At 38.1% G+C, this 27,490-nt stretch overlaps 1 protein-coding gene across 1 annotated transcript in view; it reads right to left on the bottom strand.

Annotated features, from left to right (window-relative positions):
- The window catches only part of PLD5 (phospholipase D family member 5), a gene marked incomplete at its 5' end in the record, with an annotated part of 177,152 nt that extends 173,457 nt beyond the window's left edge, over positions 1 to 3,695 (bottom strand). Inside the window, one exon of the mRNA XM_080342810.1 lies at positions 2,866 to 3,695. Coding sequence (XP_080198936.1) covers positions 2,866 to 3,051 — 186 coding nt within the window. The remainder of the gene's footprint in view (positions 1 to 2,865) is intronic.
- Positions 3,696 to 27,490: the final 23,795 nt, after the last annotated feature.

Consider the following 27,490-nt stretch of genomic DNA (forward strand, 5'->3'; position numbering starts at 1 on the left):
AGGTTCCACTTAAATTTGAGAAGAAACTTCTCAGTGAAGTTGAGAAAGCACTGGAACAGGCTGCCCAGGGAGGTTGTGGAGTCTCCTACTCTGGAGACATTCAAAACCCACCCAGACACATTCCTGTGTAGCCTCATCTAAGTGTTCCTGCTCCAGCAGGGGGATTGGACTAGAGGATGTTCTGAGGTCCCTCCCAATCCCTAACATTCTGTGATTTACTGGAAGTAGCATACAAAACGTACTGGCCCAATGTTACTCCTATTACAACCACATTGAAATAAATTCAAGAAATAATTTCAATGAAGTGAATACCAACCCCCTCCATGACACCTAGAGTACACATAAAACTTCAAAATCTCTTCATGCGTATCTTGACTTACATACACTATATACCCTTCTGCCTATATCGGACATTATGTAGCATCAAATTTATGATGACGTATCTTAAAAATCAGTGTCTGCATGAATGGTCACTTCTTGTATTTTGGTTTTCTTTGTAGGTATCAAGTAACATGATTATCTCAGGGGAAGCTGCAATTAAATGTTATTAGTGTCCTCTATCCACCTCATAAAGTTTGTATATCTTTATTATCCAACACTGACCACAAGTTAACATATGGCAATGACCATCCCATTCAAAATCCCATATTTCAGATTAATTGGGTTGTGTTTTTGGAGTGGAAGACTGAAGTGTAGAAAATAACTTACTTGGCAAGAAAACACTCAAACCCCTCAAAGTTTTAACTTAAAAGAGAAAATAACAACCTCGCTCCAAAAATATGCAAGAAAAATGCAATCTAGACATTAATAAATCTTTTATTTACATTCATTAAGGGGAGCTATGCAACACCCTGTCTGCGACAAGAATCATGAGTTATGCAGTTACCCTAAATCATAAAACCAAAGTATTTTCACATATATACTGTTGGCATATCTAATGTACTGCAGGATAATCACAATAAATGTCAATGAAATAAACACTTCACGGCCAGCAAAAACCATCGTGTTCCAACTTTTTCCTTTACATTGTTCAAATAGGCTATGGGAATAAAAATAAGTGGATCAAATGAGAGGGAAACCCCCAGAAGGACATGCATTCATACCAAACTGCTTACAGAAAAATCTTTTCACACCAATGGTGCAGAGATATTGAAGGTTAGCATTGTGAAAAAACACTGACTTCATCCAAAGGAAAAAAAACACACACACACAAAATCCCCACACATCGACCAACAGCCAAACCAGACACAAAGTAAAGGTTTTGCACTTGTAGTCTTCAAACAAGTTAATGTCTTGTACATGCTAATGTTGTGGTATAATTTAAAATACAAATATCTGAACATGCTAATATTTAGCTAGCAGAACAGCAGTTAGCTATCAAACTGTTGACTGATTATTTCCCCCAATTAATAATCATTCATTTGATGAAACATATCAACATGTAGGTACATGTGCTAAAAACCTCTAACAAAAGCCAGAGCTGAGGTTTCTGTGCTTTCTATGTTTTAGCCATCAGCTGTACAGAGATAAGGCATTGACCTTTCTTCTTGATTCACAATGGGAGAATACTCTGCTTACAAGCTGACTACTGTGAATCCTTGTTGTTAGTGTGAATAATCACAAAAGCATGTGTCAGAAGGCAGATAGTATTCAATACCTTTCCTCAGCATTTGAAATGTGGTATTTCCAACAGTTCATCAGCCCCTGTCATTTCTCCAGAAGTGTAGACAACTCAAGTTTAAGATTTCACTAGCAGTGATAAAATACTCCGCAGGTTAGTGGGACTGGAGGGTAATAATACTCCACAAACAAGTTGATAGAGGAGCTTTTTCAAGGTTTCATCTTTAAAGGACTCCACTATGCCATCTAGGCTTTTCATGTAATAAAGGCAATTTATCCTTGTAATGAGACCATTTCTATCCAAAGAGACTCCAGGTGTCTATACCTCAAGAAATATTTTTCTGTAAGTCTTGAAGTCAATGTGACTGTGATTGCAAACTGCTCACTAATGTAAAGAATGGCAGACTGTTGCATTATGCAATCCCATCCACATTATTTTGCATTCCTGTAAATGCAGCTACTTTCCTGTTTTGATTGTACTGGACACTGCAACAATGGGCTTCACCTTATAAGCTATTCAGGAAACTCTTTCACAGTATGCAGGTCATCTAAACCCATTTCCTTGCTGTTAGAAGTAACATGAAAAACGCGTTCAATCATCTGAGACAGGAATACTTAGAAGTACCTTAAATTCTCATAAAATATTCACTATAATTGCCCACAGTACCAGTTCTATTGAGGTCCCAAACACACTTAACTAAGTCATGTACTACTGCTGCAGAAAAAGGTGTCTTGAAGGAAATCTCCCCTGCCCCACACAGACTGAATATTTTCTAAGCCCCATGCATGAAGAATCAGAAAAATAATGGGGGTGAAATCACAGCTAGGATTTTAAAAAAGCTATTTTCTTCTAGCAATTCCAGAACTACATTATAATCACTGTGAGATAAATGCTCTAACCTCCATCTGCACCACCTCAATCTTTCTCCTCCCACATCAGTGCTGAATTTGAGAGAATAGAAGAATGAATAAGCCAAGAACACTAAAAAATATTTCCAGTTAGGAAGAGACTCGCATGTGGCTTGGGAACAGTACTGACATCCTTTTTACCTCAGATTTGACCAGGCTGGGTCCTCTTAAGTAGCCCCTTTCTCTACCACTTGGGAAATGCCATGCCCAGTTACCGGAGCAAGACTTTTCTCCTGGAGTCCAAGCAGGTAGAGAGGTACCCTAACAGAATACCTAGACAGAGGTCTAGAAAGAAAAGAAAAAGAAGGGGGTGGGGGGAAATAAAAGCTGGCTTACGTGCTCCAGTTTGTCTTTCCTCCTCAGCCAGACACTGGCACTGTAGTCCTGCTGCTTGACAGTGCTGTAGAAGTTTGCACCTACTCTGGTGAGGCTTGGGGAAGGCTCCCTGGGTCTGCTCTTCAGCCTCATCTGCTCGAAGCCCTCATGGGGGGATGAGGAGAGCCAGTCATGCCTGACTTCCATCTTGACATGACAAGGCAAAGTCCAAGGAAAAAAAATCAGAAGAAATCAGGAAATTAAGAGGCACTAGACGAAGAGAGCCCAAAAGAAAAGGGTGAGGGAAGAATAAAGGAGAAAAAAAAAAAAAAAAGAAGGCACCAAAAAAATGGCAGAAAATGGGAAGAGAAGGGGAATAAAGGGAGGAATAAAAGGTAGGAGAAGTGAAGGGAGAAGGAAAGGCTGCAGGTACGAGAGGAGAGGACTAAGAGAAAGGGCACTCGGGAAAAAAAGATGCTCCAAGATGCCGGTGCTTGTTGCCCACGCCACCAGCAAGCTGCAGTTCAGGACCGGCGCAGCGGGAAGCGGCTGCTTGCGGCTTTGCCCGGGACGGAGGCGAGGGGAGGCGCAGCCCCACGGAGACGGCGGCCGGGCGGGGCTGCTGCCTCCAGCCCGCCTGCAGGTTGGCGCAGTGGAGGGGCCGCCGCCCGCCCGGGGATGAAGGCGGCTCCTCCTCCGCCTCCCCCTCCCCGGCAGCCACCTTCGGGGAAGCAGAAAGCAGCATGGAAGAGCCCCGCTTTCGCCTCTGGGAAACCGGCTGCTACCCGCTCCCTCCCCGTGCCCCTGGGGAAGTTCGTTCGTCTCCTCTCCCCAGGTCCCGCCGGACACCCACCCGCTCCCCCGGACCCCGCCGCAGTGTTCACAGCAACCCGTTGCCACTCCCTCTTCAGGAAGCCTTTGTCCGACCTCACCACCCTGGGGGCTCCTGGGGAGCCGCCCCCTGCCCAGAGCAGGGTGCGCCCCTCGCCGCCGTGAGCAGGAGAGAAGGAGCGGCTACCGTGGGGGCCACCGCGCCGCCCTCTCCGTCCCCGTATCGCTTACCTCCCTGCGCAGGGGCTCCTAGTGCTCTGAAGCGTAACCTGGCTGACCTGGCGGTCCTTTCCCCGGGGCAACCAGGAGTGCACCTCTCCTGGCCAGGACGCGAAAGCCTCGGCGCGCCGGAGCTGGGCAGAGGGTGGGCAGGAGCCACAGCTTCGAGTCCAGGTCGTACCTGGAAGCTCTCACCCTCATCAGCGGCTCAGCCAGAGCCAGACATCAGAAATCAAATCGCTTCTATAGTCCTGGCTGGACCATATCGCCAGTGTGCCCACACCCTTAGATACCTGACACCCTAGTGTTTGTCTCATAAAATAAAATACGTTTTGGGGTGGTTTCTATAGTCCAGTGCTATCTCTTTCAGTAGAAGTTGATATGCGTTGCCTTTTAGCTCAAACTTGTTTCAGTAGAAAAAAGTACTTTCCTTTTTCACACTATGAAAAGCCACCTCACTAATTGCCCACACACTTTGCGAAGCTATATCAGGCACAGACAAGAAAACTTTCCCACGTAGCACCAAGAAATAATTATTGGAGCTCATAACAACATTTTAGTTTCTGGTAAATATTTGCTGGCAGACAATTTGTTAATTTGCCAGAGACATAAACTGATGTAGCTATTTAGATAAAGTGATACTGAACTGGAAGTCTACACTTGAATCCAGTCAACTGCAAATAGCCTTTGAATGGTAAAACAGTTCATACAAACTAGTTGGTGAGAACATTGTAGAAGAGCCCTCTGCTAACCACTTGATCTGGAGCAAATTCTGCTTCTGTCTGATAAAAACACAGATTTAAAATATCCTCATGATCAGGCTCAAGGTGTATTACTACAAAATATCATTCAGAAACAGACAGATAATGGAAGTTCCAAGTTCTAAGGATAAAGGCAAAACTCACATCACACCTCATAATTACAGACTTTTATAGGTAATGTTACTATTTTCATGAATTACTGGAAAAAATAAATTGAACAGTAGCAGGGGTTTAGTAGGAACATAAAGTAGAGTGTTTTCCTCTAAAACGGCAATTTCATAATACTTACCTAAATACTACTACTACAACGAACAAACAAAAAGCCTAACAAAATAGCAACAACCAGTGCCATGAATGTTACAAACAAATCATTTTACTCACCAGCATAAAGACTTGCAGCTTTCTTCTCTGGTTTATTCAGTTAGTAGAGTAAATCCAGGCATTTCCAAGATCACCAATGCACTCTCGTAACACCTGGAGTAAAAATTAGGACCATGTGACTCTACTGCATACAGGACACATCTGAAGGCTCTGAGATTTAATAGTGTATGGCATATCACAGCTGCAGTAGTTTTAAGCGCACACAGAATTATTTGAGTAAAAAGCTTGCGGAACTAAACATTAGCTGAAGATGCTTATTTGTGAATTGTATATGCTTATAGATGCACCTACTACCACAGGATTGGAATATATACAAGCATTCAGTCAAAAAACAAACAAACAAACAAAGTCTCTGAGTTTCTTCAAATACACCATCAGGGTGATGTTCTGAGAAAAAGTTTGCATGTGCTGTAAATAAAGACAGCCTGCTTTATGCTGGTTTTGCATAAGTTTCATGTTGTTTCTATAGCAGTATATAAAGCACTTCAACCTTTTCCTTATTCCTCTGAGTTTTCTTGTTTATGCTGCTTGTAAATACTTTTTAAAAAAAGTTTATAGTAGCATTCTGCAGTTGCCACCTACTTTCCTCCTCACTCCTTAAAACTATGACAGACCAGAATCAAGATGTCACTATGCTTCAGTACAACATGCTGTCCTGTTCCTCCTTGTATGTTGTGTTTAGATTTTTTTTTTTACTGTAGAATTAGCTTTCTTGCAGAGTTAGTTTATCTTCCCTAGCTATGGAACCAGCAGCCTTCTCAGCTGCTGGGTGAACTTCTTTCTGTCTGTCCAGAACAGCCACTAAACAGAGTGCTGGAGTTGCTTTTAACCCCTAGGCTATAAAGTGGGTTTGCTCAGCTTTCCAAACACCTTCTTGTTTGGCACCTGGGTGAGCTGCATGTGCCTTTTTCTGCCAACATTAGTATTACTCTAGAGAGAGAAAAGAGAAACAAAGTAACCCAGAATAAATCCATTAAAAATCATATGCACAAACTGTACTTACAAAGCCTTTGTTGCTTCCTAACCCCAAGCAGGAAACAAGATTATGAGTGGGAGAACATAGTCTAATGACTATACATTTTTGTGCTTCCATAAAAAATTTGCTCAAAGTAATGAGCTGAGAATACAATGTCAGTTACTTAGTGAATACATGGACATTAATTTAATCTGAAAAGAGTTAGGAAAGCTGTTTCCCAGATTTTCTCTTCCAGTTTATTCCCAGTTTGGATCCATGCAAAAAACCACGTTTGTTCAAATCACAAGCATATCTACCAGCTTAATTCAGAGATAATTCAACTCATTAAAATTCAATCAATTCTGTACTAGGTCAACAATTCCAATTGTCTGTATGAGCTGGATTAAGCTGCTGTCTTTCTCTTCATGCAATTTTCAGAATTACCCAAGCACCTGCTCCTGTCAAGGCCTTTTACTTTCACAGCCAGATGACTACAGCAGCAAGGGTGACTGAAACTACAAACATTATACTTACATCATTAGCAATAGATACAAGTCATGCATATCGTAACATGATTTTATTGTGGTTCATGCTACAATTTTTTGCTAACTCACTGTCTATTTTAACATCAAGACTCAGAGAAACTCCTTCTATGCAATCTGCAGAGCTTTCTGTTTTCTAAACCAACAGGATGAATGTTGTAGGGGGAAGGGTTAACTCAGGCCAATGCAAAGAAAATAATCAGGATGCAAGTTGAAAGAAGTAGGTAGGGCTAAAATACATTTATATTTTTTAAAGACAGCTTCTTTTTCTTCCAAAAATCTTATCCATACAAGTTTTAAAGTAGCTGGTCCCTGTGCCCCAGCTTCCTAAACACCTTTTTTTTTTTAATGAAGGAATTGTAGCAGTACAGCACATACACAAGAGCATTAGTCCTTTTATCAAGAAATGACACATACCTAGAAATATAAGAACTCCTATAGCAAAACTTTGTTATGGTTGAATAGCTAATATGTGTGCACCTGTAATAGATTCAAAGCCTCCTTACAAAGTAGTAATTTATGTTGCAGAGCTGGCCTGCCCACAGGCACTGGCCCACTTTCTAGAACTTACTACACCTGACCAGAGCAGCAGGCAGCGTTGCCTGCAGGCTTCAGCTGGTGTCTGGTCAGAGGGCTGTGACTGACAGCAGCTTCAACAGCGGTACTGTGCCAGGCAGCCAGGCAGGAATGCAACTGCCACCTTCTTACCCAGCTCAGGTGAACCTGCTTTCTCATCTAGGAACAGCCAACAAGGCTCAGCTGGAGGGATCTTTGTAATCCGCTGATAATACTGGTGTGTCCCAGATTAAATTGCTAGTCTTTCAAACAATTATATAATTACCAAACCACAAGCTCCTGACTATGCATCCAAATTCTAGCAGCCTATAAAATAGCCCATTACAGCAACCTGTTTCCTCTCCTGACAGGCTTGCCATGTGTGTCTCCAGCCTATCTGCTCTTGCCTCCTGGAAGCAGTTGCCAATCACTGAAACATGGGTTTGTCATAAGGGAGGACAAGAGGAGGAAACACACAAAAAGGCCTTTTTCTTATAATGCAATCTCCTACAGTACCATGCACAGGGTCAGAAAAGTAAAACTCACTAGATGCAAAACAGGAAAACAGCAAGAAAAAAGTTAGAGTGCTACATGGTGAGTTGTAAATTATTTCTACATTATTGCTTTCCCAAATCCTATGCAGCATAACACACAACCTTTATACAGAATATAGAATCATAAAGTCAGAGAATCATTTTGGTTGAAGAAACCCTTAAGATCATAGAGTCCAACCATTAACCTAACTCTGGCACTAAGCCACATCTCTTGGAACCTCATTTATATGTCTTTTATACACCTCCAGGGATGGTGACTCAACCACTTTACTGGGCAGCCTGTTGCACTGTTTGACAACCCTTTCTGTGAAGAAATTTTTCTCAATGTAAAAAAAACCTATGTATCTGTATCTTCAGTTTTTAGATAGGAATTGAAGTCACAAGTATGTAATGGTAGGGTTGAAACTAAGCTTACAGTGAAGGTCTGGAGTTGCAGGTGCTTCAAATTTCAGGTTATGAACATATCAGACACCTACCTTAGAAATAACGTACAAACATTGTCTAATACTGATAATGTTCCCTGCTTTAGCATCCCCACGTCTTTCTGGATTCAGCTATTAATCAAGCTCTTCTGTGTCTCTTACCTCAAATTTTAACCTGGACCTCTTTCTTTCTTGTTTGCATAATCTCCAATTTAAAAAGCGAAGCAAAACAAAACAAAGCAACCAAACAACAACAAAGCTAAAACCAAAAGTAATGACAAAAACAATCAAACAGACAACCAAAACAAAACAAAACAACACAACACAACCACCTGTTAGGAACATCATTACTTTTAAGACATCTCCCCTCTGTCAGATATGGTTAAAATCAACCACGTGTTTCAGAACAGATCAGTCTGGGACTGACAGAGAAATAGTATAATTATATAAGCTTTGTTTCCTTCAGAATCAACAAAAAAAAGTCTCAGAGATCAAATAGTATCTCATATGGAATAAAATATTATCCTGTAAATGTCATCAAAATTTCCAATTAACCTAGAAATTCAGGGCTAGAATTTTTCTCCTATGGCATCCTTTGCACCTCCATATAATTTGAGGGGTGACCTCAATAATGTTTATAAATATGTAAAGGGTGAGTGTCATGAGAATGGAGCCAGGCTCTTCTCAGTGACAACCAGTGATAGGACAAGGGGCAATGGGTACAAACTCAAACACAGGAGGTTCCACTTAAATTTGAGAAGAAACTCCTTCTCAGTGAGGGTGACAGAGCACTGGAACAGGCTGCCCAGGGGGCTTGTGGAGTCTCCTTCTCTGGAGACATTCAAAACCCGCCTGGACACATTCCTGTGTAGCCTCATCTAAATGTTTCTGCTCCAGCAGCAGGATTGGACTGGATGATCTTTCGAGGTCCCTTCCAATCCCTGACATTCTGTGATTCTGTGATCTAATAGGGCACTAAGCTGGCCACTTGAGTCCATCATGTGCTGAATGCATACCAGTGTGGACTGGGTGCTCTCAGTTTCACCAGGGGTTGTGACAGAATATGTGATCATCCCAAATCCAACTCTGCCTCTCTCTTTCTCCTTTCTTTCACCCCTCACTTCACACCCATCCACAGAACACTTTAAGTTCTGGGCCTCAATAATCTTGTCCAGACAAGATTTCTTCCTGCACCTTAAAATAACATTCATTAGTGACACATATTAACGGGGCCAAATTCTGTCCTCTGTTACACTTCTATGTCCCCATCGGAGTCACGAGACAAAAATAATTGTACAATGAGGGTTTAACCAGGGGGAAAAAATGTGGCCTACATTTCTTTAAAATTAATCTGCAGCAAGTAATACCTATCTACCTCCCCTGGGAATGAGATCCTTATCATGTGTGTGAAGGGCACTCGCTTTTTTTCTGTTTGTTTCCTGGGTAGGTTCACATCTATCTCAGCTTGGGTTCCTCATTCTGAATTTATCTGGTTGCTGCAGCTGAGTGCAACAGGCGGGCTGCTGACAAGATCTAAGCTCTTGAGTGCTCTTGCTCTGAAGTGGGTTGTTAAAATTGTTCCAGAGGAGTGGTAGTCAGCAGAGGAAAAATACTGTATGGGACAATATTTTTTCCAATGAACTGGAAGCACAGCAAGTGAGGGATGTGAACCACCAGAGGGAGGTATCTCCAGGGGCAGAGGAATGCCTTTTCACTTTTATTTTCAACACATACATGAATTATGGTTGATAACAAGGGCTATATTCTCTACATCTGCACAATATGAAGTGTAGGAAGGAGAGAAAAAATGAACAACCTCTCGTGAATGTTACTACATAAACAACAAAAAATATAAAGAAAAGAAAATCCAGTTAGAGGGCAGGGGAAGTAAAACAAAGATAAGAAAATATTTGTGAAAGCTTTTTTTGTGGCTAAATTGGTAGGGAAAGAACAGACTCTAAGATTAGCACTCTGAAACTTCCCTCAAGTATATTCTCACAGTGCATTAATATAGGACAAAGGAAGAAAGGTATTCCAAAAAAGATAAAACAGCATGGATACTATTTTTTCTTTTTAAAATATCTGAGTACCTCTGTAGTGTACATTTGTACTCAGGAATATTTTCAGTAAAAAAAGATATAGACCAGGAAGTGTCCAAAGAGCTCTCTCACATGTAAGATTTCTTTTTTCCTAAAAAGTCTTGTTTCTACATTACAAAAGTGTATACTTTAAAATGATCCAAAAATCTTTTAACACAGTGTGTCTTCAGATTATTCTTCAATATATTATACCTAATTTCATAGCACATAAATTTTTTGAAGCTCTTTCTCTGAACCAAAGAAAAATGCCCTAAATTATAACTGCCCTTTCGAAATTAGCTCAAAACTTCCTGCTCAATAATGTCAAGCTGCAACCTACAGTCTCAGGAGCTTTAACACAAAGTGTTTTCTAATTGCAATAAAACTTAGAAGTAAAAGTGATTCATCTGTATTTGTGCCATTCTGTCTATTATAGATACAGTTGAATTAAAATATTTTGCACTGAAGGGTTTATAAGCATTTGGATGCTGGCTTCCAGAGAAATACAGGTGAAAGGATTATTATTTACTGAAATATTTCCTACCGAGAGCAAGCAGAAATTTATGTCACAAAAGTCATTACTTTCTTCCTCAAATGCAGTTATGTCATGTTACATCAGACTTACTTGTGTGACCAGAAAGATGTTCGTGGATGTGACAGCACCTAAAAGAAGATTGAGTAAGATCCATGAGACCATATGAAAGTAGTTCTTCATGCTTAATATTTGTACTCTGATCCAATTGATCTAACAGTATTTAGGATGATTGTCTTTCAGTCAGACCAGATATTCATAGAAGAGCAGAATGGGAAGACAATGGTCACACGTGGTGCAAGAGAGTAGGACAGGCTACAGGAGCCTGCTCTTAGGGTGGTTTGACTGCTGAGGAACTGAGTTCTTACAAATATGTGTATCTTACGTAAAGCTTGACTGACCTATAAGGATTACATACGTGATTAACATTTCAGGATAAGCTTTCTGAAGGTTACTATTCATCAGTGACTAGCATACATTATAGCACAGGTACAATATAAATAAATTACAGGCACTGTCACATTCAGTTTTGCTGTGACAGAGATCTTGGGACTCTTTGTGCAAGGTTTTCCAGAGATGCATTCTAAGTGATACTCTATCTCTCAAGTTCTCTATCTAAATAAAAAAGATAGATCTGAAGAAGAAAGGAAGCAATGTTGTTCCAAATTAGCTGATACAATTTGAGATACAAAGAATGTAAGTGACAAGCTAAAGTTATTAAGTAGCCTATAACAGACCTAAATATTGAGATAATATCTCCTGGATTTCATTCCACTGAACGAAGCACTGAATCTGCCTGTGGGATCCTCAAGACATAGGATGGTCTTACTTTTTTATGAACTTCTGGAATGAGATTGACATAATTGAATACAATACATTTTGTCTCTAGAGACACAGTTTTAAATAAACAGTCTTAGCTCATCCTCACTTAGCTGTATCCTCACTTGGAGGATACACATGGTGGTAGACTGAGGCTAAACGAGGGAGCCTTAGCTGATTTCTTGTGCAAAATGTGTTTCATTCTAATCCACAGGAAATGTATTCTAAGGAAAGAGTTATTTTTCCTTATGAATGGTCTCAATGGCTTAAAACAAGCCTTCTTGAAATGAAAACTTAAAACTCCTGAGAAACTGGAAAAAATCATTACTTAAATTAAATCACCAGTACTGCTGTAAACAGGCAAAGAAGGAACTGCAGTCATCACAAGCTTTCCATAGTCTACTCTAGAAAGGAAGAATTCCAACTTTCTGTGGGGGACTGAAAAATTATTTTTTTAAACACTCTTTTCAAAGTGGAATACCGATCATCTGCAAGGCCTAGAAACTACAATGAATGTTCATGATATATTGAATTACCCTTTCCTGAAAACTGGTTGTGGTGTGTATGATCCATTTTTATACTGCACAAGAAGGATTAGATTAATCTCTGAGATGTGCAGCAAGTAGTTCACTGATGCATTGCCTTGTTTTAAAGATGAGCATATATGAGACAGACGTCTTATCTACATATCTTAGTATTTAGTAATATTTTTGTTTGTTTGTTTTCCAGTGGATTTGTAAAATCCTACTTCCCTTATATAAAAAAGAATCAATTATCCTCATGTAATGAAAATGTGCCACTATAGTTATGTTCAGCATATATAAAATTAGAAGCTGAAAAAACCTGAAGCAGTTACATAAATGCTCAAACCCTTCAACCAAATTTATTAGGAGTTCTAGAATTTACAAATTCAGATACAAATTCTTGAAATGTCAAAACCCCTCAACAACATAAGGCCAAATTGTGTACTGACAGAACATCACACTGGCAATTAAATTACACCAGTTTTACACTTGGGCCACAAAAATCTCATTTTGTTTAGAGGCAGAGTAGAAAGGGCAAACAAGCAATGTCAATGCTGCAACCAGTCATTAGGGGCTTCAGTGGAACTGCCACAGAATCATTGAAGGGCAGGGCAGGGAACATCTTAAGTGATCATCTATGTCTTCCACGGTAATGACACCAGACAACTGCCTTAGATTCTCTTTAATGTAGAGTTTCCTGGACTTCCCTTAGTGGAAGGAAATTCCATAGCCTCTCTCTGTTGCCTTTGCCAGTCCTTATCCTTTGAAAGAGTTTCTTAGTATCTCTTTTGAATCTGCTTTGCTATGAATTCTCTCTCTTTTTTTTTTTTTTTTTTTTTTTTTTTTTTTTTTTTTTTTACAGCAAGTGCATAACAGTGACAGTGAATAATTGGTCATTGTTCTTTTTCTAATGCTCTTTCCATGTCAGAAGAATAGCTGTATGTCTCCTTACCACTGCCTGCAGTTCTCTCGTTCAAACAAAACTGATTTTAGTTGTGTTTTGTTTGTTTGTTTAGTTTGGTTTGTTTTTCTCAAGGTAGAAGTCTTCTAAACCTTATATTCTTATTGTTTTGGTTTTTTTTTTTTTCAGTCATTTCAGCTGGTCTGTTTTTTCCCTACTACAAGGTGCTAAACATCTGATGTGATGTCCAGCTGAGATCTGGCAGAGGCAAATTACAACAGTATTTTTTTCTCTTACTACTTGTATACAGTGCTGCTTTTTCTACAGTCAACACTGAGGTTCATCTTATTTGCACCAGAATCACCCTGTTGGGTTATATTTCCTTCATGGCTTCTTATAAACTGTCATTCTCTGCAGGATGATAGCACAACCAGTTGCCACCTACATTTTGTATGTTGATTTATTATTGTTTTGTTTTGTTTTCCAAATACAAAGCCTTAGTAATGTCAATTTGTTCATTTCAGAATACTTCTCCAATTTATCAAGACCATTTTGGATGCTGATCCTGTCTCCCACATCAAATACAAGTCTATATTCCACAACTTGATGGTGGTAATCTACACTCCATTGTTCCTGACATTACAGAGAATATTGAATAGGACCAGACATAAAGCATACTGCCGTAAGATACCTGACATCTCCACTCAATCTGGCACCAAAACATTGCTACCTTCTTTTCCAATCTGTTTCAATGAATTCGGCACTTGTTCTGTTTTATCTGTCCCTCTTTTTTTTCAAAAGATGGTTCTACGTTCTGTGATAACTTAAGACAAGCAAACATCTTGTCAGCAGGTGCGCATTTGCTATACAAGGAATCTGTTCCTTCCCTGGAAAAAAAATCTGGAATCAAAATGGAAAGAGATCGAAAACACTGATGCAGTTCATTCTTTCTCTAATCTCGTTACAGGAACATCATGTGGGGTGGAATTAAAGTATCACTGAAGTCCTGTTATACCATGTCAATTCCTTTTTCTATATCCCCTCAGTGAATTACCAAACAAGGCAAAAGAACATTTTTTTTACTGAAGTTGTCAGAGACAGTTATTCTTATTAGAACATGTTCTTGGGTTAGTAATGTAAACTGAAGTTTTCCATTCGGATACCTGCACATTATTTCTTTTTTTTTTTTTAGCATATTGAAAACCTCAGCACCTCAGCCAAAATGTATTCCTGTGAGAAATATTAGGGAAATAGATTGTGCAGTGCACATTAGGAATATTTTTTGAAAGGCTTTCATATGTTTCATGCTTTGGAAGAGAAGTAGAATTTACAAGGGGTTGATTTTGTACCATACAGTTTGCTCATTGTATACTTCTTACAACTCACATCAAATTCCAAGAAACTATGTAGGTAAAGAATATCCCAATGTCACATAATAAACTGAGTTTTCCCAGGTTTCTTTTGCCTGTATTTTTTGTGTGAGGTTGGGAACCAGAACTAGAAAAGACTCTCTCCTTCTGTGAACCACTGTCTTATAGCAAGTCATGAAGGATAAAAGATGCAAGAGTCCATTCAAAAAGGAGAGGAAATTTAGAAATTGGATATTGTGTCTGAGAATGGGAAGTGCAAAGTGGGAGTTGTGTCTTGTCTTTCTGCAAACCAGTCATTCTGTTTTCGGCCCTCTGAGGCTATCCCAGAAACAACAGAATCCCTACAATCAAAATGTTGATCAAGTGTAAGTTTCTTCTGTTGGTTTAATGTACACTTCTTCAAGAGATTTCCCTGTAACTCTAACTTTATGCAAATGTGGTACTGTCTGGCTAGCACCATCATAAAAACAATAGATTAATCTCAGTATTATAAAAAATCATAGACTCATAGAATATCTTGAGTTGGAAGGGACACATAAGGATCGTCAAGTCCAAATCCCTGCTCCTTGCAGGACTACCTAGAACTTAACCATATGACTAAGAGCATCATCAAGACACTTCTTGAACTCTGATAGGCTTGGTGCCATGACCATTTACCTGAGGAGTCTGTTCCAGGCCGACCACCTCTCAATGAAGAATCTTTTCCTAATATCCCATCTGAAATTCCCCTGACTTAGCTTGATTCCATTCATGTGGACCACAGTCTGAGGGTAGCAAAAAAAGAGGATGGACTAGCTTGATGGGGATTGAACAACATGATGGAACCTGATAATTGGACTCAGGGTAAAGGGGACTTAGAGTGAACAGAGAGGCTGGGGTGAATAACATTTAGCTATGTGCCTGCTGTGTAAAGATCTTCTTAACTCCCTATTCAAACTACAATTAACATTTTCAGTTTGCTGTGAGGGATCCACAATTCAAGATGAGAATATCATTACTTACATTTGATTTTCGAGATGTATCCTTCAACAATGTTTTAATATACTTTAGTTTCATCATATAAACAGAAAGGAGAAAAAATTCTGTGAAAATTTTATATTTAGTTTTCTGTACCAGTAATGTAGTGAAACCAACTTTAATATTTATTAATATGTTAAGGTAATCCATTTTGAACAATTCTTCACAGAATAATATCTTCAAAGACTAGGTTATTAATAATGAATATGTCTTACAAATCTAATAAAGCAGTCAACCTATATAATTTCTTCTTATAACACAAGTCGTAAAGCAGTTCAAAATGGAGATGAGAAAAACATGTTAAACAGTTAAAAATTATGGTAATATTACAGTTACTCAAATTCTAACTTTTAATAATAGTATTTTTATATTAATTTGTTCTTATATTTTGGGTAGGCAACTCAGCACATTTTGCAAATTTGACACAATTATTTAAAATTCTTCTCCTTGTTGTTCTGTTATTCTTTTATCATATCACCTTTATCTGTACATTTCCTGATGTCTCCCTCTCTCCTCTCTGACTCATAGGCATGTACAAGACCATTCTAGCAGGGTGAAATGTCCTTTCAGTTCACTATGTCTTTCTAGCACGGTTCATATTGTTCTTAGCCCAATTTTATCTGTAATGAGTCACTTTGCTTCACCTGCTGTGTGGAGTCACTTTTCCACACAGACAAACCTATGGCTTAGATGTAGAAGCACTTTTTTAGCCAAGTTTGCTTGTTTACTTCACTGATAGAGCAGTTGAACCCTGAGCTATAATGGTCTAACATGCTGCTCATGAGTCAGTGAGAGCTGATACTCCTCCAGTCTTCTTCCCAAACACATCTTTCTTAGAACTGGAATCACTGGCTAGGAAAGACATCTGATACACCTCATCTAAAAGAGCAGTTGGATGCCTCTTCAGATATTTTTGCAAGCAAAAGGAGAAACACTTAGATGGGCAGAGCTTTTCAGAGAGGAAGCTCACATTCAGAATAAGCTAAACCAGGTATCAGTTGCCTGAACAGATTGGGAAATACAGATTAGCTTTCTAACATATAACTATTTTTTTTAATTATTCTCTTCTGATTTAGTACAGCTTGAGCTTTCTCTTGTTCTGGACAATATAAGTTAAAATATTATAGTGATAAAATGAATAATGCAGAAACAAAGAATTAGCCACAAGCAATGAAAAAGTAACGCAAGGAAGGAACAGGTTGGTGTGGTTTTTTTTTTTCTAAATTTTAGTAATGTAAAAGACTCATGGGAAGTGCACCCATTAAAATGATTTGGGGAAAGGATACTAGAATAACAGGCTTGCAATAAAAGCACACACAAAAATAATTAAGTTCTTGATATTGCCTGAGAATCTCATTCCCTATCACTTTGATTCCTTGATGCAAAATATTGTAGGCAGCAATCTCCTGAATCCTGAAGCCTGAGAACCTGAGATATTATGACAGCAGTTCTTACGATACAAACTTTTCAGAGGATCCGACTGTTAGAGTGTCCACAACAGCCGACACATGGTTGTTGTAGAGTACTATCTTTCTTCTAACATTCTTTCTCTACTGCCAGAAGAAGCTGTGTGAGAAAGAAAATATGGTAGGGATGGCTGGAAGCCTGATAGGAACATGAACTGCCCATGTTGTCTTCCTTAGTTACTCCCTGAGGGAAAAAAAAAAAAGTTGAGCTGTTTGGAGGCAAGAGGAAACAGAGTTGAACAGAGAGAAAAGTACAAAAGTGTGTTGGATAAATTACATCCCAGGGAATGTGAAAAGGAATAAGATGTCCAGAGTCGAGGAAAGAGGTATCTAAAACCTTGTGGAAAATGCAATGAATGCAGAAAATTTCCTTATATGTAAAAGGAATCCCCAGAGGAAGTAATTTTTGGAAACATGAGTATATAAGACTGGTCACTGCATCCAAAGGAATTTTCAGGCTTGCTTTAAGAGAAAACTATATTGTCAAGATAATAATTAATAATGAAGTTGAAGTCTTTCATTTCATTACCTCAGAAATCAAACTCTGATATTTTACCACAGGCTTCTGGCAAAATGGCTGCACATTAAAATGTCTAAAGTCATCTTGAGTGACAACAAGTACTGTAGATCATAAACAGAGAAAACTATGAAGAAATAAAGATGCACTTATTAGTCTTTCTGAAAGAGGAAAATTGAGAAAATGGATCCTAAGGAGACTTGTTATGCTACATACAAGTACCTCTGTTTCTAATCTATTAATACCTGTTGCTGGACAGGATGTTGCTTGCTTTAATCCTCCATAGAATGAGTACAACTTACTCCTCATATGAGAAAAGTGAGCATTTTCCGTTACCTTCGGGCCCATTGGACAGAAATGTCAAGACCAAATATATAACTGCTGGATCTGAACTGTAGGATGCCAGATTGCATACTTACCTTGTAAGGACAGCTGCTTTACTCAGCTTTCTTATTTAGGACCATTCTTCACTATGTAGTTTAGAAAACCAAATATAAAAACAAAAAATTGTTTGTGAATAATCTCTAGAGCATACTACAGGGGACACTGTGTCTCATTCAAGCATATCAGATAGCCATATTCTGTCATGTCTTTAATACCCAGCCTAAGGAGGCTGACCAATGAATTGCTGGTTTACCCCATGATATCTTGGAAGACCATCAAGTGGCATTCAAAATATTCACTAAAAAAGAACAACTCAGAAAAGAATCCAATACAAAATGGTTTCTGGAAACAAATGAGAATTTTCTGTGTATACATATTTGGGAGAGGAAGGGGAGTAGCCTTTTAGGTTTGCAGAAGAAACCCTGAAAATATGACCCAGTTGCACCTCGCAGTACTAGAAAAACAAAAAGCAGATACAAAACATCAATTTCACTGAGAATTGTGGCACTTTGTGGTATGTTTTGATTCATCCTCTTTAAAGAATTGTATTTGTTAATAACATTACACAAGTTTGTGGTTTTTTTTTTTTTTCTGGATAGCATGCTGATTTCTTAAGCTGCTTGCTCGTTTCTTAAGCTCCTGTCTCATTTTTGGTGCCTTTTGGTGCCCTGAAGGCTATTGACAACAGGTCTTTGTGATTTCCCAGAGTGTGTTTTAGGAGTGAGAAACAATAACGTTACTTGGCATTTGGGCTTGGAAATCAACTGCAATATTTGTGGCTGCAGTACGTAACTATAGTTTCTGTAGTTTTGTACAGTGGAATAAAAATTTATAGTAGCCTGTTACAGAACCAGCCTTAAAAGCTCAAACATTTGCCAATCTTCTGCTTGGCATTAATTGCATGCTTGGTATCAGAGAGGAAAACCATCACACTGAGAAAGAGCCTGAAAATAGAGAAGAAACCAGGCAGTAAATCTTGGAAATAAAGATATTGATAGCAAACTGCTCTCTGGGACAGCAATAACTTTATCTAGTATGTCTCACATGCTTCTATATTGTACAATTCATTCTGTACAACACAGAGGAGAGGGGAAGGGAAGGGAAGGGAAGGGAAGGGAAGGGAAGGGAAGGGAAGGGAAAGGAGCATGGATGTGTTGGACTCTTCTAAGTTTCTAGACAAAGTACAAGGAGCAGAGAGGATTTCTTAATAGCTCAGGGAGTAGGAGCAGTAACTGAATTGTACCCTTGTCTCTCCTATAAATAGAAAAACAGTACTACATATTGTAGTTCTGTCTACCTCCTATATTCCCAGTGAAAAAGCTGACACAAAGGTGAAAAAAGGGAGCTAATGCAAGGAGCTAAAGTGATTTATTTACATGGTATTGAAGGGGAAAGTCTGTGAGAAAGTGTTTGACTCTCACAAAAAGTTTAGCTGAAGGGTGAGAACATAGTATTACATCGAACACATGACTCCCTCAGTGGTGCCGGTACATCATTAAATGTACATAGATCATGTGAAATAATTGTGGATGCATGGGTTTCTCTTAAATTGCAAGAGGACTTTCAGTCAGTACTATGCTAAAAATTTCCGCAGATAAATACAGCTGCATAGTGTTCAGCAATTCTGAGGCAGTTTCCCCTGGGTTTTAGTTTCTTTGTTTTCACAGAAGGTAAATCCTATACTAACATATATTCTGCTGACTAAGAGTCAAGCTATGTTTTGGTGGTGTTGCTTTTCTCTTTTCTTTAGACCTGATCAAAGTAAACAGATGTATCATAGTTAAAGGGGGTATCTTTGTAGGAGTCAATGGAGATACAGACACTTCTGCAGTAGTGAAAACACAGATGGGGTCAAAACTACACATGGAGTAAGAATTCACCTCGAAGTCCTGGTGTGTCTCTAGTCTGTTGTTCACTGGGCCTCTTATATAGGAGGGTGACCAAGATATGAAGGGTGACCAAGGATATGAAGAAAAGCAGCAGCAGCACATTTTTTATGCTGCTGAGCTTTTCTTCCTGCTAAAGGAAAGCAAATGACCTTTTATTCCCATTGCTGCCTATGGCACTTTCCTCTCTATGGATCCATTAATTTTTCACACACCGGTCTTACCATGTACATCCAAGCTCCTGTCTCATTTTTGGTGCCTTTTGGTGCCCTGAAGACTCAAAAGAGGAAGTAGGACATAGCTTCACAGGACAGAAGAGGGCAAAACCTCAAGATGAGTTAGCGTTTTCTGCAGAAATCATAGACTCCCGACAATCTTTCAAAGCAAGGAAATACTTTCCTCTTCCTCTCCATTCATCTTCATTCAATTTACAGTCAGAAAGGATAAAGGTTTTTCTGCAGAAGTTGAGCTTCTGTCCATTTCCTAAATAGTCAAAACTTGTGATGATGTAAGGGATCATTTCTGGAATTAAATACATGAAATTCCTGTTCAAGCAATTAAAATGCAATTCACGATCATAATGTGCAAATCAAAAGGTGCAGATGTTTCTTTTCAGTTTCCTTCAGTGCCTTTCTGTGTATTAGAAATGTTATTCTTTTCATGCTTAAGAAGTCCACAAAATGACATTTAAATAGGTGGTCTATTAGCTGGTAGTGATGATCAATGACTAGTAATCACACTACATTGCAGTTCAAGAAGCATCTAGATAGTTTCATCATATTAACACACAATTACATGTTAGTTTGGAGTTGTTAGAATGACGAAATTCTAAGCAATCTCTATTTCTAGGCAAAAAGTCTCTTTTGTGTACTCCTGATTCCTGATATGCAAATTAAAATTACATTTTCAACAACAACAACTCAGAGCAGTTGAGATTTTAATCCCAAATTTTCTTAGCTGTCTTTACCTCAGATTGCACAGGACTATAAATTATGCTGGGTGGAAAAAAATGCGAGAAAATGAAGCAATCTTATTCTGCATCAAACTCAAGGGTTTTTTTTTTTTCATATTTGATTAACAGTATTCTCTCCCAGTTCATAAGTGGACGACCTCCTGTACAGAATGAAGCACAATTCTATTTTTATGGAAATCAGTACAAACAGGCAATACTGCCTTTCTGTATTGTCCTCAAAGTCTTTGAAGATGAAATTTTTGAATGTCAAATACTTTTTCTATCATCAGAAAGTAACATATGCAATAAAAAATTGACAGAAATATTCAATATTTAAACTGAAGGTAGTTAGTCATGAACATTTTACAAGCTATTTTACATTCTGCTATCCACATTCTCTGAAAGAATATGCCTGTATTTCCTTTGAACTTCAAGGCAACATCATGATTTAATCCATACAATTCCAAAGACAGATAAAAAAATTAAAATAAAATCTGCCTCCCCTAAGATTAACCAACAGGGAACATACAAAGCTAATTCTCGCCTCTCTGCTCTTCCATCCAGCATAGTTGATTTAACACTTAAGGAAGTGAGGACATCTCTAGCTTTGAGGAAAATATAGTGCTTTTGAGAGAACCGTGAAAACTGCAATTGTTTCATCACCTCTTATGATGGACAAACTATAACTCTAACTCTCAGTGATATTTTTAAATACATAAAAAAAAATATATATATATCATACTTAGAGAAGATGTGCTGAAGAAGTAATGGGGATAGGGATTGCTGGCATGTCCATAGCCTGTATGTTATCATTGTCCCATAAAATACACGTTTCTGGTCATATTTTGGTCAGTTTTATGCAGTCCATTATGTTCCCTTCCATCACCGTCAGAGCATATATATTATATCTGTACCTATTATTGCATAGGCAACTTTTTTAACTTCTCATTCAAAAAAAAACCCAAACTGAAGTGATTATGGAAAAGACATTTGAAAATGCAGTTATTTTATTTCTATTCTTTGTGAGACTGGGTAAAGCTCAATATCCAGTCCAACTAGCTAAAACAATATTACTAAGCTATATTCAAGTTAATAATTCAGTAATACTAGCCTCATAAACATAATAGAATTGAAATGCAGGAGATTGTATCATTGGTATTTCTTTCATGCATAGTATACTACATCTCAATAGGTTTTATGCATTTTTTCTGGCAAATGAAAAAAAGGATGGTAGAAAAAATATGTTAGAGTGGTATATTAGTTAATTTAGGGTGTTTACAGTACTGTGGTTCTTCAACAATTTCTTTACTGGCTTGCACTTTGCCACCAATTTGTAATAAACCTGATTTCATTGTTAACTTGTGAGGCTTGTAAAAAAATAACAACAGAAGAATTGGAATTTTTATTCCAGAAGAGTCTGGAATTCTTATGATGTGATATAATTGCCTGTATATGTTATTAAAGCTAAGTCCAGTTTAGTGAACTGCTACTTTACAAATTCTTGTATATTATAAATTATGCACAGTTACAAAGTATTTTTCATGTACCTCAGGAACTAAATGCTAAATGCTTTCTCTTCTGTCTTTAGTGATTGTAACACAATTTTCTAAAACACACTCAAAAAGCAGGTTGGTTTCTCCTAGTCAATATTAATAGAAATGCTGAGGATTCTTCCATATCAGCTGACTCAAGCTGTTTCAAAATGAGTTTAATCAAACTGACTTTTAAATTGTATTTTATTATTTTAGCTGTATTCTTTTGTTTGAATAACCTGTTTTAGCACGAGTAGTCAAACTTAGTATGAGTGGCCAGGCCTGCTGGAATTCCAGGCCACAAACTGTGAACCTATCTTAACCTGGTTGCTTGGTGATGGGTGGTGGTGTGAAGACTGGTACCACGAGACAAAGAGGCAACACTGTCAGCAGAGGCTGCGAACCATCAAGATAACAGTAAAAAGCTGCCTGGGAGACAGAGAAAAGATCATCCAATAAGAAACAAAGAAGCCCCAGACCCAGAATTACCATTGGACTGAAAGGTGAAGGGATAACTCATGAAAGACAGGGGAAGAGCAGATGCATAGTTTGTGAGGGTTTAAAAGCCCAAGCCTCTTTCGTCTCTCCCCTTGACAGGCACCCAGTCTGGACTGTTTCTTTGCTGTATCTTTCAATTTGTTTGTTTTTTGGGTTTGTTTTTTGGGTTTTTTTTTATTATTTGTTTGGTTGGTTGTTTTTTTATTAATTTTTTTAAACACAGATGTCTGAGACTATGCTGTGGGAAACCTAGGGTCAAGAGTATTTATTTAACAAAGCACAGCAAATATCTGCATTAGAAAGGTCATTGACAACTCTTTGGTATTTTTCCTAAGTTCTCCCTGACTGGTCGTGATGATCCTGATTCGACACAGACCTTTGCATACCTGAGAACATAGCAGCTACATAACAAACCCAAAACCAACCACTATAGATGCTTCAAAGAGAAGATCCTCAGTCTTACTTTCTGAGGGTTTCCATGAGACTCAGAAATGCCATTAGCACTGAAGCTCATTCTTGGATTCACAAAAAAAAAAAAAAAGGAACTCTAAATCTATAGGACAGGTTTTATTGGACAGATTCTATGCAAAATGTTGAACTGAGATATTTAAGTATGCATTTAGTTATAGCCTTCTTCCTTAAAGTCCTTTGCCTGTGTCCAGTCAGACCTAGACATAATCAGCGTATAAACCCATATGTCACAGTAAAATTAATTATTTGTGTCTCTTGGCCAGGAGAAAAGTGCATGTTTCAAATGATGCTGAACAGGTTTTCTGAAAATGAAACTAACAACAGTGAAGTGAGAAACTTTTTTCTGTCTTACATTCTGGTGATTATGTGTGCAGATGCTTATACATTTTTGTTAAAGGAAATTTGTTTACAACAGAATATAAATTGCAGAGCTTTGATTTTTTTCTGATATTGCTGGGTTTTTATGGAGCAATGAGAATGCATGTGAAACAAATAACCAAACAAACCCCCAGAACAACAAAGCAACATGCAGGTGTCCTCGCTGCTTCTGTTGTCCATAGTCAACTGCAGCAGTGCTCTTGTTCTGAGACTCAAGCTTGTTTATGAAACATCTCAGTATATATTGCAATGCTACTTTCACTTCACATGCACTTAGAGTATATAAGAAAACCTGCTTTGTAATATCTCAGTTAGTGATAACCTTGGCTGCAGTGATCACACTGTTGTGGAGTTTGGGATCCTGCTGAGCACGCCGAAGGTTAGTACTAAGACAAGGGGTTTAGATTTCAGAAGAGGAAACTTCATCTTGCTCAGACATCAGTTGGGAGGGATTCTGTGGGAAGCCTCCATAGAGAATAAAGGAGCTGGTGAGTGCTGGGAGTTTTCCAAAAATGCTCTCCTGGACGCACAAAACCAGTTCAGCCTTTTTACAGGTAAGGGAAGAAGGTGGAGTACGAGACCCCCTTGGCTTAACTGTGAGCTGCCGAGTCTGCTCAAAAGCACAATATTGGCAGTCTTAGTAATCACTTTGGTTAGTAGGGAAGGCTCACTCTCGGCACCTCAAGCCTGTATTTAAACTAGAGAAATTAATGAACACCAATGCTGACCAGGGTCAATTTATCTCCCCCACAATTTTTAGGATTCATGACCAAAGTACCAGTTGTAATTATAACAACCAGTCAAAAAGAATCACTTTGATAAACCAAAGGCATTTTAAATGTGCATTTTAATATTTAGTAGACAAGTGTGAGTAATATCTGTCATAAAAAAACATGCATATCTTAATTTTCATCTCATTGAAGCCCAGGAGAGTCTCAGAGACATAGCAAAAAAAAAAAAGGCTGACAATGCATTAACAGTACGATGTTCCTGGGTTTTGCCACAGGTTTGACTACTACTTCACCTTTATTTGGTAACCTAGTAGGCTTTCCAAACTCCACAGGGGATATGAATCAGGCTTAAGTCATACTGGAGTAAATTCAGAAAAAAACCCTAGCTGCTGTTTGTACTAATGCCAGCAGCCTCATCGATCTAGTAATGCCATGCAGACAAAAAAGATGCATAACAGAATCAGTTTGGGTATTAAGTGGGAAGTTTCTTGCTGTTGCTGTTGACTTTGCTAGTTTGTAACATTCTGTGATGGGCTAGATTTTGCATTCATGCAAGACTATTTCTACACCTTCTCTCTACGCAAGAGAAAGAAGCAGCCTAGTAACTCTCAAATCTATTAATTACCTATTCTGGACTCCAGGTACCCTCAGCGTACAGATCAAGACTATTATTTGTCTTTCTGTAACCTATTACATCAAAGAAAGTCAGGAAAACCAACAGGCTTTATAGCTGAGAGAGGCAGCTGGGTACCCAGGGAAAGCTATACAAGCTTCCTGGATAGTTCTTTCTCCTTGCGTAGCCAAACAAATTTTTAAAACATTTGTCCTAATAAAGGTTTTGGGATTATCAGGAAAATAAATAAAAACATTAGGAATTATTTTAAAATATACTCAGGAAACATGTAAAAGAACATAAATCCACGCCAAAAAAAATTGCTGTTGCTACACTGAATTGCTCCATGATCCCAGGGTCAGGAGAAATATTGTGAAAGAATTTACATTAATCAATACAACCAATGTGAGTTCTTATAGACTGGTGCCACTTCAAGTTAATACTAACACTACTCTCAGAAATAAAGGCCAAAACATATGACATCAGTTTTTGTTCATAGTATAATGCCATTTACTTTGATGTGGTTGCAACAAAGATACGTATCATTTTCGAAGATGCAAGTACTAAGCTGCCATCACAAATAAATCTCTTACAGAGTATTCTTAATATATTTTTCCTGGCCTAGAACTGATTAATATAGAAATGTTCTCTAACATGATTGAAAATGACCCATAGGTAATGGCTTTTTATTGTTCACCCAGTATTTTCTAAGCACACATAACAATAAATGTTAGTGTCTCAGTCAACATAATCTGGTCTGCTCTTTGACAAAGGAATGATTGTAGCAATGTATTTTACTTTCTGTTACGGGGAGAACAACCTGATTTTGTTTTGTTTACCCATCTGAGATGACCCCCAACAGTACTGTACAGAAGGAAAAATGAGGCTTACGAAAATTATGAAAATACGCCATAACTTTATTGGCACTCATTGCATTTATAATTGGTGTGTTTAATTTCTTATCAGCAGCAATTCTCTTCATAGCAATAACTTCAGAATACTTGTTAACCTGGGACACAATACCACAAAGGGAGTTTCAGCTGGAGAAAAAACAAATGTCAGAATTTTTTTCAAAGACCAAAGTTGTCAGAGAAATAAGAGCCATTTTAATCCAAGAAGTCCCCTCAGCGGTAATATTTAATCCTCAAAAGAGATCTATTCAATATTGCAGTTACAAATTTGAGCATGACCAGAAGGCCTAAAAGAAGAAAATAATTATATTTCTTCAATTGCTTCCAAAACAAGTAATAAAAAGAGTTCCTTCATTCTCTTCCTCACATTGGTTTTAGAGTGTACAAGGAAAATTGACGTGTAAAGAGTGCTGCAGAGACTACAGGAAGAAAGGTAAATTTGAGGGTGGTTTTCAAAAACGAAGGCTTAGGAGGGAAGAAAGCAGAGAATTAAGGTTCTCTTATTGCTACATTAAGATGTGCTCAGAAAATATTATACATATTGTCCTATTGGTCTTTCAATTATGCTCAGGTACAATATCAGAATATCTGATATACTGCCCCCTGAGACTATTTCCCCAGTAGGCTTGAGGCGGTTTCTTATATTGTTGTCTGTAATATTTTTTCTTCCTCTGTTTTCATCCTGTAGCACCAGTGTTGCATTTCACTCTCACCAAAATTATCAAGAGAAAACCAGAAGGAAGTTTTCAAAAGATAACACGTGAACAAACTTGTTATTGTAATACACTAGGAATTCTGAAAAATAACATATTGGTAGACAATTTTTACTGATAATTATTTCTTCGAATTTATCTTTCAGTTAAAAAAAAATAGACCACTAGGAGTCTGCATCTGTATGTGTTTACGTGTATGTAAATAGTACATGAGATTTTCCGAATGAGAAAGAAGAATAAAAAAGCCATAGTCATACTGCAATTTAGATGAGACATCATGTTTCCTTACCTTGCAACCCTGAAATTACTTTGTCCTTCACGAGCTCCCTGTCCATGAATCTTTCAGTGATTTCTGACTTCTGCTTCTGTAAGACACTTACTCCCTCCACAGCTCAGCTCTTGCCTTGTCTGTCTTGACTTATCTAATCCTTGATAAAATAAGATGCAGTGTTTTATTATACAAATGTGTATTTGTATAGAAAGGTGGTGTTCGGGAAGTGACATGCAAACCAATGTGCACTAGATATGGGTAATGTGAAGTCAAAACAACTCTTTTTTTTATTTCTTTTAACCTGAAGTGGCTTAAGAACAATATAATTTATCAAAGCTGGATCATCAGCTAAAGGACAAGCACAAGAATAAGAGAACTAATCTAAGAAGCTGACAGTAAGTGATGCTCAGATGCATGAAGACATTCATTACTGTACAGTAGCTTATGTTTTGACATGACTATTATGAATCTATATCTGTCTGAAATGAAAAATAAGAAGTAGTTCCCCACCCCAGGAATGGCTTTACAGCAGTTTCATCAAAGGAGCTGATACACAAAAACAAAACAAAACAAAAAACAAACAAACAAAAAAACAAAAAACACACACACACAAAAAAACCCCTTCAAATTCTTCTTAAAGGAGATAGTTCTCTAATGTATCAAGCTGCTAACTACCTAAAGAAGTTAGTTTTAAAGGCAAAACCAGTGTAAAACAACAAATGACCTGAAGCATGCTTCAAAGCAAGCAGTCAGAGCCACGCAGGTTTTGGCCTTCTGGGACACATAATCAAGGGACTGGAGGAGATACACTCCATTCCAGTAATCTAGTTTAAAAAGTTCTGTCTTGATTCTCTAAAAATTC

The sequence above is a fragment of the Nesoenas mayeri genome, assembly GCF_963082525.1.
Source record: "Nesoenas mayeri genome assembly, chromosome: 3".
Taxonomy (NCBI): domain Eukaryota; kingdom Metazoa; phylum Chordata; class Aves; order Columbiformes; family Columbidae; genus Nesoenas; species Nesoenas mayeri.